Below are 18,538 nucleotides of genomic sequence, written 5' to 3'. Positions count from 1 at the left end.
TTCTTCCATGTCCCCTCCTGGGCCCTGTCTGCTCTGTCATGCTCCTGGCCCTTACATCCCTCCTACATCCCACCTCTGGTCTCGTACCTTGTCAACAACTTTAGCTTCTTAGGGAAGCTAAAGTAACTGATCCAGGCCTTTGCTCAGGGTTTCCATGTTCACTATCATAAAGAAAACTCTCCACAGTCACCAAGGTTCTTTGCAGCTGCCAGGCTGCTGTGGAGCAGGGCAGGGGTGCTACTGGCCAGACTAGGTTGTGCTCCTCTACTTCTCTACTCTATCCTCTCCCATCCCCTGCATTTCCACCCCCATGCTCTGGGTGGGCCTGGGATCTGGGAGGGTGTGACCAGACCCATGGGTGGGTGGGAATGTGGGGGACCATCCAGAAGCAGGCAGGAAGGAGGAATGGAGGGAACTGGCAGGACCCGGGCTGAGGGAGCCTGAGGCTTTGGGGGCAGGGGGTGTCTGCACCAGCATCCCCCCAGGCCTGCCTCCTGCCCCACCTCCTCATGTCCACTCTGCCTCTGCAGAAGCCGAGGAGCTATACCAGAAGAGGGTCCTGACCATCACTGGCATCTGTGTGGCTCTGCTGGTCGTGGGCATCGTCTGTGTAGTCGCCTACTGCAAGACCAAGTGAGTGGCAAGTGCTCAGGAAGGGGACAGGCCAAGCCAGGGGATGGCCACCAAAATGTTTTTGTAAGGACAGGCTCTTCTCCTGTACCTCACCATGCCTGGCCTCAGTCTCCTATCCCCAGGGGCCTTTATAACTGTGGGGCTCAGGGGCTGGATCAGGAAACAGGCGTAGAGGTGGGGAGACAGCCCTAGATGACCAAACAAAGCGGGCTCATGGGCACAGGGCTTGAAAGAACACAAGTCTGGGTTCCAACCTGGCTATGCCGTTTCCCATGTGATCTTGAGAAAACTGAGGAACCACTCCAAGTCCCCATGGGAATGAGCCTAGTGTATGCATCAAAGGACATTGTGAGGGCCTGAGAGGAACACACAGCTGACCACAATGGCTCTAAGATCATGTGCCCTGTCTAGCAGGAGGTGCTGAAGCAGTGCTAGGGAAGAAAGAGGGAGGCACAGAGAAGGTTGTGTTCCCTGGAAAGAGGCACCTCACAGGCACCTCCTGACCCCACCCTGGGAGCAATTGAGACAAGAACACAGAGAAGGTGAGGCTGGGCCACCTCTGGGCAGAAGACAGGTCAGGGCATAAGCTCAGGGAGCTGAGCAGTTTGGGTAGCAGAGTGCCAGCTAAAGACAAGCACAGATGGGGCAGTCACACCTGCAACAGAAGCAGCCTGAACTAGTTGGGCCAAAGAACCGGATCATAGAAGAGGAGGCAAGAGGCTAAAAAGATAGCTGGGATCCAGATGCCACCATAGGACCTTGATGCCAAGCCAGGAAGTCTAAATTTATCCTGTAGATGATGGGGATCCCTTAAAGGTTGAAGCATGATGTAGTACAGTAAATGATATTTGTCTCATCTGCTCCTACCTGGAAAGCAAGGCTGGAAATGGCCATCATCTGGGGGATGGAGCCTGTAGGTCTGAACCCCTGCTACCTCTACTGATAGGATTGAAGGCCCAGCTGCCCTCATCTCAGATAAGTTCAATAAAGACTGGTGGAGAGTAAGGAGGGAGTTGGGGTTCAGGAGCCCAGAGGAGGAGCCTGGCACATTACGGATTGTGTCCAAGAACTGGGGGAAAAGCAAGCCTCTGTTCCAACACCACTGCATTTATCCATTTCTTCAGCAGACTTTTATTCAGTGCTCAAAGCAAGTGGTCCAGTGTCACAAGACATATTTTAGAGTCATGTAACCTTAGCTGGAGGGCAGGAAGGGTTTTCCCATGGATGCAACATTTAGGCTGGAGCCTGTGAGCAAGAGTTAGCAGGTGAAGAGGCAAAGAAAGTATTCCAGGTGGATGGACTAGAATGTGTGCAAGCCCAGAGGCCAGAGAGGACAGGGGATCTGAAACAAGCTGTCCAGGGGTGCAGAAAGCTGGGGTGAAGGGAAGGCAGTGAGAGATAGGATTTGAGGGTGAAATGGGACCCTGAGAGCTAATGAAGGTTTTAGACAGGTGAGTGACATAAGAATCGCTTATTATAAAACAAATTTATTGAGCATTTAATATGTGCCAATGTAAAATAGTCCCACAGGCCCTGGCTTCCTAACCACAGCACCTTGTTTTTATTTTCTTCATAAAACTTAAGGGAAAATATCGAGTTCATTTACTTGTTTATGTGATTATCATCTGCCTCCCCCACTAGCCTGCAGGCTCCATGAGACAGGGACCATGTCTGACTTCTCTGCTCCAGAGTAGTATCTGGAACACAGTAAAAACTCAATAAATACAAATGAATGAATGAGGGAGGGAGAGTGCCAGCAATGTGCATGAATAGTTTATATATTTTTAATGCTCAACAGTCTTTGGAATGGTTTCACACATGGGGCAACTAAAATAGGCAGAACTTCCGTAACTTGCCCAGGGTTAAGAAACTAGAAAGCAGTGGGGTCCACACATTAACTACTCATGTGCCCTGGAGGGAAGTTCATCCACTATAGGGGACCTGCCAGGTTCACCTACCCTCCCTCTATGCAGAAAACAGCGGAAGCAGATGCACAACCACCTGCGGCAGAACATGTGCCCAGCCCACCAGAACCGGAGCCTGGCCAATGGACCCAGCCACCCCCGGCTAGACCCCGAAGAAATCCAGATGGCAGATGTGAGTGGTGTTCTAGGATCCCCTCTGAGCCTTGCTGGTCAGCCAGGCTTCTCACACAAGTTGCCAGGACAGCAGCCAGCTGTCCTGGATCATCCCTGCCTGCTAGGCACTGCCTCCCCGGATGGCTGGCCTTGCTTTGCCCACTTGCAAGGGAAAGGAGGGGAGTTGCTGGCTGGAACCAAAATCACCCCAACATCAAAGCCGCTTGTCATCCACTGATCACTCCCCCCACCTAGAGCTCAGTGCTTATTACTTTCCCACCCTCACCAGCGAGAGCCTACCTGGTCCCCATCACTAATTCCTGCCAATTCTCTGTCTGTCCCAGTACATCTCCAAGAATGTGCCAGCCACAGACCACGTCATCCGGAGGGAAACTGAGACCACTTTCTCTGGGAGCCACTCCTGTTCTCCTTCTCACCACTGCTCCACAGCCACGCCCACCTCCAGCCGCAGGTGAGTAAGTCAAGGCCCACAGAAACTTGAGGATTCCTGTCTTTTATCTCATTCATCCAGAGTTATTTGACACCCTCTCCTGAATTTGGCTCACAAATTGTGATCTCCCTTAGCCTTCTCTTCAGAACAGGGGTGATCTATCAACATAAACACAGAGGCTTATACAGCTTGAGAAATAACATGGCTGGCCCTCCTTTCCTGAGAAGTACCATGGAATGATCAGAGCTCCCAAAGATTGGCTTCTGGGGCTGGGGTCCTGAGATAAGGTGGCTAAGGGCCATGAGGGTGAAAGAGTCCCACACAGGGGCTCTGGGGCAAGGCTAGGGGGAAGATGGCTGCAAGATATAAAGGAAGGGGCCTCTACACATTGCAGCTCACCCAGCCATGGCACCCAGCCCTCCTCCCAATGTCAAGTTTGGACATTTGTGATACTCCACATCAGCCCATGATTCAAAGGAGCCCAAGATGGGATGAAGATACTGGGATTGGGTGGCCAAAGTTCCACATCTGCTGGGCCACTCTACCCCTTCCTGACCTCTTGCCTTGTCCCCACTGGCTATCCCAGACATGAGAGCCACACATGGAGCCTGGAACGTTCTGAGAGCTTGACCTCCGACTCCCAGTCTGGCATCATGCTGTCATCAGTGGGCACCAGCAAGTGCAACAGCCCAGCATGTGTGGAGGCTCGGGCGCGGCGAGCAGCAGCATACAGCCTGGAGGAGCGGCGCAGGGCTGCTGTGCCACCCTACCATGACTCCGTAGATTCCCTGCGTGACTCTCCGCACAGTGAGAGGTTAGTTCTTACACCCTGACCTGGCTCCCACTTTGGCCAGAGGGCTGGTACCACTGACCCAAGGCTGACCCTTAGGGTATCTTAGAGACCTTTCAAAGAGGCTTATCTCCATTTTTTTCAGGTGAGTAAACAAGATCCCAGAAAGGTTATTACAGCTGAGTTGTAATGGACCCTGGCACATAGGGACCACCTGATTTAATTATCCTATTAGGATACTTTTCAAAGAAGAATGGGAGATTAATAATTGCACTGAAACTTCAGGAATAAATAGGGGCTATTCCAGACAACCAGGTCCTATGGTTGCCCTATCCCCATATCACCTAGAGGACTCATGTCCCAGCAGAAGCAGAAAGACACAAAGACCAAGTCGATTGGAGGGTGGGAAGGGAAGTTGTTTTCAAGGACACTGACCAGTGCACAATAGACATGCGCCAAGAATGACCCAGGCCAGACAGCATGGGCAACAAGGTGCAGCATTCAAGGCACTGTTGAGTTCTCCAGCAAAGGATGCAGAAGGACCAAGGAAACTCCCCTTCTCTGACTCCAAGCTAGGAACCATAGGACCCACCCCATTACTCAGCCCCCAAGTGGTCCTCAGCAACTTGCATCTATGGGAGGACAGCAGAGGAAGGGGCACCATACAAGAAGCGTTGAGCCAAGAAGAAAGGAGAGAAGTAGATACCTTCCCTACTTTGTTGTTGTTTGTTTGGTACCCAGGATTGAACTCAGGGGCACTCAACCACTGAACCATATCCCCAGCCCTATTTTGTATTTTATCTAGAATCAGGGTCTCACTGAGTTGCTTAGTGCCTCACATTTGCTGAGGCTGGCTTTAAACTCATGTTCCTCCTGCCTTAGCCTACCCAGCTGCTGGGATTACAGGCATGCACCACCATGCTCAGCTACCCTCCCACTACTACAAGTCTAGGCTGGGCAGGCCTGCCTGGGGAGTCAGAGGTGGCCCTCCTGCTTCCCGTCCCTGAGGCACTCCCAGTCACAGGAACAAACCACTGTTGCTCACAGCAGCCTATGGAAAGTGCTAAGCCCAGGACACCACTCCAGGGACCACTCCAGGGCAGAGAAGCCCAGTCTGACAGCAAGCTCTAGGAAACAGCCAGGTTTCCTAAGACCAACCTGTCCAAGGGCAGCTGCACAACCTGCATGTTTAAGGGCAGGCTGATTGCCTCTATACACTGTTCCCTTAGCTGTAGATCAGAGAGAATTCTAGTATGCATGGTTTTGATGAAGGCCACATGAGAAAATATATGCAGAGCTCTTTGCCTCATACCTATCACTACTATCATCAACAGTAACCACAATACCAGGGCTCCTTAGGGGGTGGTAGGAAGGCAAGAGGCAGAGAAATGGGGATGGAAAGCCTTTTGTATACAGGGAAGGAACCACTGGAGCTGTTCCAACAGAGGCACTTAAGAGTAAGATCAGAGAGTGAGGTGCCTGGAGCACGGAGGGCTGTGGGGAACAGCAAAGCTGGGTCTAAACAGGCAGGCTGGGGCCACACAGATGGACCAGAGCCAAGGGATTCTGCTCAGGAGATGGAGTCTGGGTGAGTAAGTAGGAAGGAGCCTCCTTAGCAGAGCTGGGACTTAAAAGATTGCTCTGGGAGCTGCAAAATGAAGGAGACACCATGGGATGGGGACACAACCAGGGAGAACAGCTGGCCCAGGATAGGATGGAGAGTGTGCCCAAGGATGGGGGAATGGGTAAGACTAGATAATTAAATCTACACATGAGATAGAGAAGATGTGGCGGACCAGGGTAGGGGAAATCAGTTGACTCAAAAAGAACATAACAGAGAAATTTTTAAAAGAGGATTCCTACAATCAAAAGGCAGTTTGTTTATCCATTCACCTCTCAGACACCTTGGTTGCAATTGTAAATAAAGCTGCTATAAACATTTGTGTTAAAAAAAAAAAAGACTTAACAGAGATTTGGGGCTGGTTCTAGACAGCAGTGAGGTGCTTAGCTATGCAGTGTGAAAAGGAATCATGGAGGTGGGTGATTCCTGTTCTGAAGTGGACAAAAGGCTGATGTGCTCACAAGAGGGATGTGGAGAATGAAAAAGGACAGGTGCCCAAGATCCAGACTGGGAGATAATAGCTTTTGAAGTCACTAGGTGTCATTGGACCCAGGCAGAGACTACCCCAAGTAGTGGGGTATCTGTCAGCCCTAGCTGAGCACCCTGTCCAAGGTGTGAATGGTCAATTCCCTGAGGAGGCTTTTGATTTCAATATAAGAAGGCATGTTGCCCTCACCAAAGCTGTGAGCCGTGGGATGAACTGTCCCTGCAGGAGCACTGAGTCCAAGTAATAGGGATACGTGAATAGGGACTAGTGGCTTCTGGAATTGGACAATAGGCATTCTGGTTCTTTCCTGCCCTGTGTTCAAATTCCAGCTCTGCCACTACCTAAGTGTGGAACCCAGAGCAAAGAACTCAAACGTCCTGAGTCTTTCCTGTGTGTAGTATGGCCCTAACCTAAAGGTCTTAAAAAATTACTATTAGATGAGATCATACATAGATAAAATGCCTGACCCCATGACTGTGAGCATTCCCACAACAAACGATCATTCGTGAAGACTTACCACGGATCAGATACTGGGCTAAGACATTCCCCTGACACCATATCTGGAATCGTCCCAATACTGCAATGGAATGAGCACTATGGTTATCCTCGCTTAACAAATAGGAATATGGATTGGAGATATTAAGGGAATTGCATGAGGTCATAGAGAAGTACCGCCATCATTCTTGCAGACAGGATCCCTCACAAGATGATTTCGGTTGGGGCCCACCCTCTCATCCGAGACCCCCTGACCCATGCCTCTGCCTCTCCCTGCAGGTACGTGTCGGCCCTGACCACGCCCGCGCGCCTCTCGCCCGTGGACTTCCACTACTCTTTGGCTACGCAGGTGCCGACTTTTGAGATCACTTCTCCCAACTCTGCACACGCTGTGTCGCTGCCGCCCGCCGCGCCCATCAGTTACCGCCTGGCGGAGCAGCAGCCACTGCTGCGGCAACCGGCGCCCCCAGGCCCCGGGCCAGGGCCCGGGCCAGGCGCGGACATGCAGCGCAGCTACGACAGCTACTACTACCCGGCGGCTGGGCAGGGACCGCGGCGTGGGGCCTGCGCGCTGGGCGGCAGCCTGGGCAGCCTGCCTGCGAGCCCCTTCCGCATCCCAGAAGACGACGAGTACGAGACCACGCAGGAGTGCGCGCCCCCGCCACCGCCGCGGCCACGAGCGCGCGGCGCGTCCCGCAGGACGTCGGCGGGGCCCCGGCGCTGGCGCCGCTCGCGCCTCAACGGGCTGGCGGCGCAGCGCGCACGCGCGGCGCGGGACTCGCTGTCTCTGAGCAGCGGCTCGGGGGGCGGCTCGGCTTCGGCCTCGGACGACGACGCGGACGACGCGGACGGGGCATTGGCGGCCGAAAGCACGCCTTTCCTTGGCCTGCGCGCGGCGCACGACGCTCTGCGCTCGGACTCGCCGCCGCTGTGCCCGGCGGCCGACAGCAGGACTTACTACTCCCTGGACAGCCACAGCACGCGGGCCAGCAGCAGACACAGCCGCGGGCCGCCCCCGCGGGCCAAGCAGGACTCGGCGCCCCTTTAGGGCCCCGCCGCCCCCTCCGCCTCGCCCGCCCCACTGTCTTTAAGGAGAACAGAGACCACCGACTGGAGAAAGGAGGGAAAAAAAAGAAATAAAAATATTTTTATTTTCTATAAAAGGAAAAAAGTATAACAAAAATGTTTTATTTTCATTTTAGCAAAAATTGTCTTATAATACTAGCTAACGGCAAAGACGTTTTTATAGGGAAACTATTTATATGTAACATCCTGATTTACAGCTTCGGAAAAAAAAAAGAAACAACAAAAAAAAAAAAGAGAGATGGGCCAATTTTTTGACTCTTTAATAGAAACCTATATTGTGGTGCCTTTTGCTGTACGCTAATCTGGGGCTCCTGGAGAGACGTCTGGGTTGCGGGGTGGTGGTGGGCCATAGGATCCAGAGCTGGTTGAGGTGAGCGAAAGCAGGGAGAGAGACTGTGAGGGTTTTATGGGGTGAAGGTGGTGGGTGCTGAGGAAGAAACTGAGGACAGAAGTAGTTTTGTACCCAGACCATATTTGGAGTCCTGGGCCCCCTGGGAGTAGAGGGCAGGGATCCTAGGTTCAAGTGCTAGAATTGGGATCAGGTAACTTACAGGGGGAGACAGAAGCCCAGCGACAGCAACCAGAATGGGGAGGGGCTCTCCCCGCTCCTCACAGCTGCTAAGGGAGGGGGGCCAGAAAGAGGTCTCCCCAGCAGCCCCAGGCCCAGGGAGGGGGCAGCTGTGCCAGGGGCCCAATATTCATGGCTCCTCCTCCCCTGCGGCCTCCAGGATGCCCTCTGTCCTCTGCAGCACCTTCGTTTACAGGTCGTCTTTTCTATTTTATGCCTGCATGTCCTTTGCATTTCAGATTCTTTAGATTGGATGCATGGTCACGCTGGGACCGAGAAGAGCCACTCGACAGTGTATTCAGTTCCCCTTTTAGCAATAAAGTAACCATTTCCTTCTCACAACCTGGCCCCAGTCCCCATACCCACCTATGACTTCCACTTTCTCTCCAGTCCTACCCTCCCCAACCCTCAAAACTGGATCCAAGCTAATTTGTCAAAAAATGAAATTGTTTTAAAAAAATCCCAAACAGAAACAAATGGGAACCCTGCCCTGAAATGTCCGAACACCTGACTGTTGACACTTGAACATTTTTATATTATAAATAAAATCAGAAATAACTCCTGTTTGACTGTGTGTGCCTAGCCCAGATGAGGAGGGAAGACAGGATGAGGACCTGAGGTGGAAGTGGATGGGTGTTCAAGTAAAGGTAGGAGAGGGCCAGTGCAGTCCCTGAGAGAAAGTGACCCTCTCTCCAATCTCCCTGGCCCCAGCTCCCAGGACAGGCTCCAACCCACCTCCCTCTTCCAAAACCATTTACAAGGTGTCCCCCCTGGCTGCTAGGAACCTGGCCAAGGGACTGACGCAAATTGTTCTGCTTCAAACTCAGCTTCAGAACTCTGGCCCAGTTCTTGCCCCGGAGCTATGGGGCTGGATTTGAGGCAACAGTTTCCCGGCCTGGATGGGTGAAGAAGGAAGGGTTGTGGGGTTGGCACAGGGTAGCTGAGGCAAGATGACCCTTGGGGCCTTGGGCACGTCACAGGCAAAGTCTGGACATGCAAAGAAGCATAATGGGTACCCTTGCTGCCAGAAGGACCACAACAGCTGCAGCTCATAAGCCCACAGGGGATTGCTCTTTCCCCAACTTTATCCCCCCTCAGAGCCAGGACCTGTCTAAACCTGCAGCCTTTGATGAAGGGTACATGATTTCAGGTATAGAGGAGGCAGATGGAGGTCCAGAGTTAAGTCTTTCATCTCATCAACTAATTTATTAAATCAATACCCAGCACCAGGAACCAGAAGATTCCAGCCAGAACACGAGGAAATCTCTCCAAAGAGCTGAGGTGGATATGTGTGTCTGTGTGGTGTGTGTGTGTGTGTGTGTAGTCAGAGACCTATACAGAGGTGGGACAAAGAGGTTTAGGATTGGGAGGGCTCAGGCACCAACGGGACCTGAGTTTGAACACCTGCCACAGCTAGTGAGTTGTCTAAGAATTATCTAAGCTGCAGGGTCCTCGATGTGAAATGAGGATGGAAATACCTACTTCAGAGAGTGGCTGTGGACCCAGGACTGTCCTGGTAGATGTCTAGTAAGTGCTACTTGGGTGGTAATGACACCACCATGCCTTGCATCCTTGAATCACATTGTCAGTGTGGCAAAAACTGAATGAGAGATGATGGAGAAAAGTAAAAGAAGAGGTAAAGTCTCTATTCATTGTGGGGTGCTAAGGCAAGCACAAAGAAACAAAAAAATAATAATTGACTAGCTGTTGTGCAAACCTGCACATCACTGCCCTTCTCAGGCCCCATCAGATGGCCTCATCCAGGCCTCTCTGCCATCTCTTCAGTTTGCTTTTGACTTTACATTTTTCTGAAGGCTGATAATTCTCTACGTGTCCTCTCATTTCCATGGAATCCCACATTACTCTGTATGTCCTCCTGGTAAATTCACTGACCTTATCATGACCCAGTTTAGTGTCCTTATTTGACCCTTCTGAGGGCTCTAAGTTGTTACCTTCTGAATTTTCAGTCAGAAACCACCTCCATGACTCAAATGAACTTCTGATCTCTATGTGACCCCCAGTTAATTCAGAATTCAATGACCTTTACATGACCTCATACGATACCTTCATTGTTGTTCTGAATTCTAAGATACCTGCCATACCTGCCAACGTCCAAAGCCAAGACCTAATATAATTCCTTGGCTTCCTCCTCCTTGTGTCATCCACCCCTGGGAGCACATTTGGCCAGAGAGACCCTTCTCCACTCTGCCTCTCAAATTTCTGCTTTGGGGGAATTTCAGTATGGCCTTTCACAAAGTGTCTCCATCCTGTTAAGCAACTTCCTTCCTACTACCCTGTCCCCTAGAATTTTTAGGATATTTGAGCAGTTATCTGAGTCAGAGTTTCTTCCCCACTCCCCAAATTCTTTCTTCTCTCTGTTGGATCACACTTGGCTTCTCTCTTCGGCTCCTCCCAGAGTCCCAAAAGGTAATGGTAACTGCCTGTCCCTCTTCCCACTAGACTCTGAGCCCCATGAGGACAGGAAACTGATCTTTTTCTCACCACCTTGTCCCCATCACCCTTTACAGGGTGCAGCATAGACTGACTCTCATTGAATGCCAGGATGGAGGCTCAAGACACCAAGATCAAGGGCCAGCCCCCCTCCTACCCCAGGAACCCCTGTACCTGCAACCACTTCCCAGGACCACCAGGTGGCGCAAACCACTTATTGCATCTCCCAGGGCCCTGGATTTGGATAGTCTTAGAAACTGGTTATATTAGGGCAGAAATTGGGACAGGGAACATGATAGTCCATTAGAATACAGGAAGAAATATTAGAACTTTGATTTAGATTTATTTTATCTCATCTTCTTTTAAATTTCTATTTTTGTGTATGTTTTATAATGTACATAATATTTTAGTACAGTAGTACATGTATATAATTTACAAATAAATAATTATACAATTAAGGAAGCAAACTAAAAATTTCTTTACTGATAAGAGGCACAACTAGTGCCCGGGGAAGCACATCTGTCCGTGGCTGCTGGAGCTTGCACCTCTGGTCGTCACCCACCCTCAACGGAGCAGAGAGTGGGACGCTGGCCTGAAAATCAAAGGACCTTTGAGGCAGCTTGGAAAAAGTACAGAGAGCTCTTTTATGTTGCCACATTGCCTTTTCAATTTCATTTAAATGAACATTTACTTCCCCTGAGCAAAACCAAGGGGCCAGATGGTTTAGTTATAAAACACTTCAGTTGATCCAACTTAAATAATCTGGATTTAAATCACTACTGCTCTCCACATACTCACATGTCCCTGCATCAAATGTGAGTGGGTTTGGAAATGTTAGGTACTTAGTTGTGAGGCTGGCTTATCTTATTAAATAAATATGTTACCACAGAGGTCAAATTGCTGGCCAAACTACAGTAATGTATTTAAACAATAGGGAAGATTGGCTCACCATAGCCACCTTGAGGGCACCTTCACCCCCACTCACTTGTGGGCCTGAGGAATACAGGGTTTGAAGGATGCTAATCTGTGATGGGCATATGGAAAATATCTCTATTCTTCCCAGATCTGTCCTTAGCAAAGCCTTTCTGATTCACGAGAAAAATAAAAGAAATATCAACAATCAGCAACTTGTCATTCCACCTTTTCCCAAGACCAAGAATTACTGGCTTCCATAACCTTCCTCCACCAAACATCTTTGGGCTTATTGACAAGTGGCTCTCTCCAAAAGGTGGAGTGTCTTTTATTCCTAGGCAGTAGGTCTGTACAAGAGGCCACCTCTGAGCTCAGAGACCTGGCAGCACCAACATAAATAGCCAAGTACAAACAAGGCAATGGCCCCATCCCACTTACCCCCCAGGACGGCCTTGGGACAGAAGGGGTGGCACACACAGATCCTGTCTATTTAGTCCAAAAACATCAACTGGAAGATCAGTTGTGAGTCACAGCTCAGCCGGAAGAGGAAAAGGCAGGTGAGGGGATTTCAGCACTATCTCCATCTTCCCTCCCAGACTGTCAAGGCTATGGAGCCCAACTTGATAACAGGTGGAACTCCAAAACAGGCTTTTCTTCATCTGATTTCATCCTCTGACAGCCATTCCAACCCCATCTTTAAAGGGATTTCATATATATATATATATATATATATATATATATATATACACATTTATGTTTGTATAAAAAGGAGACAGTAGTGGCCTCCATGATGGAAGGAGATGTGAATGTGGAGACAACTTGGTACTAAGCGGTGGCAGGCCCGGGTCCCAGATTATTGCGATGTGAGGCATAACTGGGCCTGGTTGCAGAGGTCGCTTGGAGGAGCAGTGGATGGTGCTGGTGGTCCACAGACCTGCTGCTGGTCAACTCAAAGGAAGGAGGAAGAGAAAGGGAGGAGAGGGGTCCAAGCTGAGACCCAGAGTCCAGACCTACCCTCCAACGTGGGAGATGAGGGAGGAGCTTGATGAGAAGAGGTGGCCAGGGGAAGCAATGGCCCTCTCTGCTTCTCCAGTGAGGAGGTGCTAGAGCAGGTGCACCCTGGCCTACAAAGTGAGACCCTGTGTGGAAAGGGCAATGAGGGCTGGGGAGAAGATCAAGCTCAGAGATGGCCCAGGATGTAAGAAGACCAATGCCACGAATGGCATCTCCAACTCCATGGTCCACGGGGCTCTCCATGCCCCTCTGGGTGCCTGTCAATTGCCTGGTGCTTGGTCCCGGTGGCCCCAGGCTGGAATTGTGCTCACTGACCCCTCTGGGCCATTTGCAGCATGTCCACACCAGCTAAGTATCAGACCCAGTAGCATCCTGTGTGGCTTTGTTGCCAGTCAGAGGCCCATGACCCTGGCTAAGGGCAGGGCTAGAGTGTGTCTTCCGTAGAGAAGGATCATCCCCTTCCAGCATGGCCAGCCGAGCCTCAATTCGCTCCAGATCATCTGAGCCCACCTTGATTTTCACAGCCAGGAGGTGAATATAGGTCTCATAACGACTTTTCTGGGGGAAAAAAGAGCAGAGAAAAGCCAAAAATGAGGTTAAAGTTCACACAACAAAATGAGAAAAAAAATATATATATTACATAACCGAAAACTTATCCTTAATATTCAGAGACCTCTCACAATCAATAAAAAGAAAATAAACTGTCCAATAAAAACAGACAAGAAACATGCACATAAATTTCACTAATAGTTTTAAGAATCAAAAAAAAAAATTGCCAATGGTTTCTTGTGTACAATACCAAAAGCACAAGAAATGAAAGTAAAAACAGACAAATGGGACTGCACCAAAACTTAAAATTTCTGCACATCAAAGAATACAAACCGGGCTGGGCTGTAGCTCAGTGACAGAGCGCTTGCCTAGCATGCGTGAGGCATCACATAAAAATAAACAAATAAAATAAAGGCATTCTGTCCATCTACAACTACAAAAAAAAAAAAAGAATACAACCAACAAGTAAAAAGGCAATCTACAGAATGACAGAAAATATTTGAAAATCATATATGTGATAAGGAGTTAATATCTCAGATATATAGAGAACTCCTACAACTCAACACCAAAAAATAACAAACAAGCCAATTTAAAAATTAATAAATGACATGAATAGATATTCCTCTGAAAAAGATATACAAATGGCCAACAAGCACATTTAAAAGTTCTTCATGACTAATCCAGGTGTCCATCAGGAGATGAAAGGACTGCTGTCATATATAAATTTTAAAAATTAATTAAAAGATAAAATAAAATATATATAAAAAAGAGATGATGGATAAAAAAACACATTGTATGCGAACAATAGAATATTACTCAGCCTTAAAAAGAAAGGCCATTCTGAAACATGCAACATGGATAAATCCTTTCTTGGTGCGGGGGAAGTACATGGATTGAACCTAGGGGCACTTAACCACTGAGCTACATCCCCAGCCCTTTTTGTGTTTTTATATTGAGACAGGGTCTCACTAAGTTGTATAGGGCCTCACTAAATTGCTGAAGCTAGTTTTGAACTTCTGCCTCAGCCTCCCAAGCTTCTGGGATTACAGGCGTGTGCACCACACCCAGCTTACATGGATAAATCTTAACATTTTGCTAAGTGACATAAGCTAGTCTCAAAAAGACACGTTCTGTATGATTCGACTTATTTGAGATATCTAGAACAATTAAAATTATAGAGACAGACAGTAGACCAGGGTACTGGAGCTGCACATAGGTTAGGGTCCTGGTTCCTACACTTCTTAACTATGTTACCTCAGGAAAGTGCTCTGATTTCCCCATGAAAACCTCCATTTCCCCATCTGTAAATGGGGATAACAACAGAACCCTTTCACAGAGTTGGTATGATGATTATCAGCCAATACAATGGAAGCAAGAAGAAACAGGCCTAGTACTTAGCAAGAGATAGATCTAGCTTTTGCCATCACTATTTTTACACTGCAGAGAGTCAATGTGAGGCTTTCAAAAGCTATCAAGTTTTGTTTTTCAAAAGGTCAGGGTCTGCTGGGAAGGTGGCTCCATGGTAGAGCATTTGGGGGGCTGGGGGTGTCAGTGCCTAAGGCTGGGGATGTGGCCCAGTAGCAGAGTGTTTGCCCAGCATGCACAAGGCCCTGGATTCAATACCCTGCACTGAAAAAAAAAAAAAAAAAAATCAGGGTCTATCCTCCTCTTTCCCCTACACCTCAACAGAAAGTCAATATGGAAATCTAGAGACTGAGATTGGTGAGGTCCTGCCATTTGTGCTCTGGGAACTTCCTGGATCAGTCTCAGGCTTTTCGTCTGTCTGAACACCTCCATCTGCTACTCAGTCCAAAATGGGCAAGTGCTTCCTGCCTTCCTTCCTCTGCCTAACACCACCTCCTGGTGATGCATGGTCAGGCCCACCTGTAGAACATCATGAGGTGAATCAAGGTAGTAGAGAGAGACAAGGTGAAAGAAAGAAGTGAAGAAGAAGAGATAAAGTTGTTCTGCTGTATAAACATATGTGCTGAAGGAAAATGGGGCCAAAAGGGTGGGTGGGAGAATCAGGTGGATAGGAGTTGAGTGATTTATGGCTGGTTGTAAAAGCTCCCAGAGAAACTGGGCCTATCTTGGAGGCACAGGTGAGAAAGGATCCTGGAAAGGTGGTGGCATTTCTATTGGGGTTTTTTGAGTGCTCTTGGAGAGACCCAAGGGAAATGCAATAGTTTGATGACCATTTGGCAGCTGGACTGTACAAGACTGGCCCACAGGAAACATGATCCATAAATAGATTACACCTGCCTCAGGTGAGACCCCAAAGTGGGGAACTCCCAAATTAGAAGCCCCTAGCTGTAGAAGGATAATGGTGGTGGGTGGTGGAGGGCAAGAGCTGGTCTCTTCCCCTGGCCCTGGTCCAGACCCTCCTTATCCCTCCATTAGAGGCCCACCTCAAACGTGAGATAGTGCTCTTTCAGCCGGTATTCTTCAGCTTCCTTGGACTTGAGGCCCCTCTCCACTGGGTGGCACCTGTGCTCAGCCAACTCTGCAGTCACCTGCCTCAACTTGTTCTCATGAGACCGCAGCTGCTCCTCCTACAAAGATAAGCCCTAGATTATGAGGCCTGACTCTCAGATGTCATTGGAGTGGGTCATCAAAGGGAGATAGACTAGCTGGAGTTCCAGCCAGGCTCTGGACCCAAGGGAGAGCGGCTTCCATCTTCCTCCTTCCTCTCCTTGCTCCCAGGAGCACCTACTCTCTATAATGTCCCTTCAGGCTCAGGAGATGAGCCCCTCACATTCATATATGCCCATGCACCTTCCATGATACAGACACAACCCAGACACACTTGTGACTCATTGGAACTCTCGCATGCACACACAAACACACTGAGCCAAGGGTGAGCCTGACCCCAGTTATCTGTGGCTCCATATGACCCATACATTCTCTTATATTCATTCTCAGAAATGCATTACAGTCACAGATCCGGGACCACACTCAAAGATAGACTGAGAGAGACACTGTCACTGACAGACAAGGGCACACACATCCCACCCATCACAAAATAGACAGGTCCCTTGTAGAGTGTGCACATGCAAGTGTGTGACTGTGGCCACACATGTGGGGCACTGCTATTTGCCCCAAAATGAGTGGAACTGGAGGACGTATGTATGAGTGCACTGTGTGTATACACGAGCATGTGTATGCCTGTGTGGTACATGAGTGTACATGGTGCGTTCACTGCGTATGCATACAGAGGAGCTCTGGGAAGATGCAGAAACCCCAGAGCTCGGTGGAGAGACTAAGGCCCAATAGGAAAGGGGACAATAGTTGACAAAGTCAGAAAGTTTAGAGCTTCCCCAACCCTCTACCTCTCAAGATCTGGACCATTTATCCTTTCCTCTCCAAAAGTATCCTGAAAACCTGAAGTACTGACCAGATAAGCTTTTTGCAGAATGACAAATGAAACATCTAAGGATAAGTGAAGACATCAACAGAGCATATTATAAAAAAATTATAACAAATGCAGGAGAAGATGTGGAGAAAAAGGAATCCTGTACACTGTTGGCAGGAATGTAAATTAGTATAGCCTCTATGGAAAACAGTATGATGGCTCCTCAAAAAACTAAACATAGAATTACCATGCAATCAGTGCTCCACTCCTGGGTGTAGATCCAAAGGAAATAAGTCAGCATACAAAAAGAGATACCTGTATGCCTATGATTACTGCAGCACTATTCAAAATAGCCAAGATAATGGAATCAGCCTAGATACCCATCAACAGATTAACGGGATTAAAGACACACACACACACACACACACACATACATACATACACATACATTTATATACACACATAATTATATTATATAGAATATATATGTAGTATTCAGCCATAAAGAATAATGAAATACTGCTATTTGCCCCAAAATGAATAGAACTGGAGGACGTTATGTTAAACGAAATAAGCCAGACACAGACAAACAAGTATCACATGTTCTCTCTCATATGTGGAAACTAAAAGAAAAAAGTGACCTGAAAAGTACAAGAGGGATTAGTCCCTAGGCATGGGAAGGGTGCCAGGAAGGGGTGTGGTGAAAGCAGAGGGTGGATGGCCATGCTCAGTGCAATATGGAAATATCATGGTGAACACAACGGATCTGTAGAATTAACATGTTAATAATGCTAATATTTAAAGTAAAAATTAAAACGCACTGGTGAAAGGGCCTGCCAGTGTCACCTGTTCCTGCCTCCCCACGACACAGATATCCTCTTGTATTCACGCTACATCACACCCACCATAGGGCAAGAAAGTGTGCCCCTGCCAACCGCCACAGCACAGCCAGGCCTGTGGGGCATGTGGCGAGTGGCCTTAGTCTTCCCTTCTGGAAGTGGGAGTAGGGGGAGAATATCTGCCCTTCCCTGGAGCCCAGGACCAGGAGCCCTGAGCTGGGATTTGCTGTGGAACGGGAGGCCTGGGCCTGGGGCTGCCCTGGGGAGGTGGCGTCATGATCCCAGGAGCTTGAACCTGGCAGAGGCGAGTGGTGCAGGAGGGCAGCAGGGGCCGACAGAACTTCTTCATGGAGCTGACGGCTGCTGGGAAGGCCGGGGCTGAGAAGATGGCCGCCACCAGGTTGATCCTCAGGATCCAGGACAGCATTTCCTCCTTGCTCCTGGGGACAGGAGGAGATGGGAGAGGGCACCAGCTTCTCACAATAGGAGTCCCTATCTTTCCACCCAGCACCCAATATCCAGCTTTAGGCCTGGCACAGAGAGGGCACTGATTCTTTTTATAGGCAGGGACCAGGAGGGAGGGAGGTGGGAGGATGGGGCAGGGGGCTGGGTGGGCCTGGTAGGGAATTCCCTTTCTGTCCCAGCTTCCAGGCACCTGGATTTTTACATGAAAATAAACCTGTCCAAGTCTAGAACTCCTGCCCTGGAGCCCGGGAGTTCAGGAGGTCAGGAAGCAAATGGTGGCCCCTCCACTGCCCTCCTGTCCTGTCCCTGCCACCTGCCCAGCACTTTCTTTGATCCCCAAGCCTTACTTACCAGTTGACCCCCTTTTTAGCTCATCTAGCACATGAAAACCCCAACCTCAAATCACAGAAGGATAGCTTGCATCAGAGTGGAAGGAAGGCCTTGCAGGTCAAAGGTAAGGGGGAGTCTTTGCCACCTGAATTTAAAGTCAAGATCCCATCATCTCACCCTTCAGGGACCTCCACATGCATTAGCAGCCCCTGCAGAACTTATTAAAGCACAGTGGCTGGGGCCGACCTCAAGTTTCGGATTGAATGGGCTAAGGCGGGCCAGCACCTAACCAGTTAAGTATTTCTAACAAGTTTCCAAGAGATGCTGAGAGAAACCCTCTTTGAGAACCCAGCTGTTGATCTGTGCCAAGTGAACACACTCATTCTGGGACTCACATGCATGAGAAGCTAAGATGTC

The 18,538-nt window shown here is 49.2% G+C and overlaps 2 protein-coding genes across 7 annotated transcripts in view; one reads left to right on the top strand and one right to left on the bottom strand.

The window, feature by feature from the left end:
• Nrg2 (neuregulin 2) overlaps nucleotides 1-7,603 on the top strand; it is a 180,602-nt gene extending 172,999 nt beyond the window's left edge. For all 5 annotated transcript variants that reach the window (XM_026401274.2, XM_026401273.2, XM_026401272.2 and 2 more), the window contains 5 exons: nucleotides 531-633; nucleotides 2,607-2,730; nucleotides 3,056-3,183; nucleotides 3,749-3,976; nucleotides 6,835-7,603. In XM_026401274.2, the coding sequence (XP_026257059.2) occupies nucleotides 531-633; nucleotides 2,607-2,730; nucleotides 3,056-3,183; nucleotides 3,749-3,976; nucleotides 6,835-7,603 (1,352 nt within the window). The remainder of the gene's footprint in view (nucleotides 1-530; nucleotides 634-2,606; nucleotides 2,731-3,055; nucleotides 3,184-3,748; nucleotides 3,977-6,834) is intronic.
• Nucleotides 7,604-12,934: 5,331 nt separating this feature from the next.
• Psd2 (pleckstrin and Sec7 domain containing 2) overlaps nucleotides 12,935-18,538 on the bottom strand; it is a 29,041-nt gene continuing 23,437 nt past the window's right edge. For both annotated transcript variants that reach the window (XM_026401264.2, XM_026401265.2), the window contains exons 12-14: nucleotides 17,622-17,766; nucleotides 15,544-15,687; nucleotides 12,935-13,144 (exon numbers count right to left, since the gene is read on the bottom strand). In XM_026401264.2, the coding sequence (XP_026257049.1) occupies nucleotides 12,935-13,144; nucleotides 15,544-15,687; nucleotides 17,622-17,766 (499 nt within the window). The remainder of the gene's footprint in view (nucleotides 13,145-15,543; nucleotides 15,688-17,621; nucleotides 17,767-18,538) is intronic.

The sequence above is a fragment of the Urocitellus parryii genome, chromosome 1 (genome assembly GCF_045843805.1).
Source record: "Urocitellus parryii isolate mUroPar1 chromosome 1, mUroPar1.hap1, whole genome shotgun sequence".
In the NCBI taxonomy this organism is placed as follows: Eukaryota; Metazoa; Chordata; class Mammalia; order Rodentia; family Sciuridae; genus Urocitellus; species Urocitellus parryii.
This window is presented reverse-complemented; position numbering and strand designations above follow the sequence as displayed.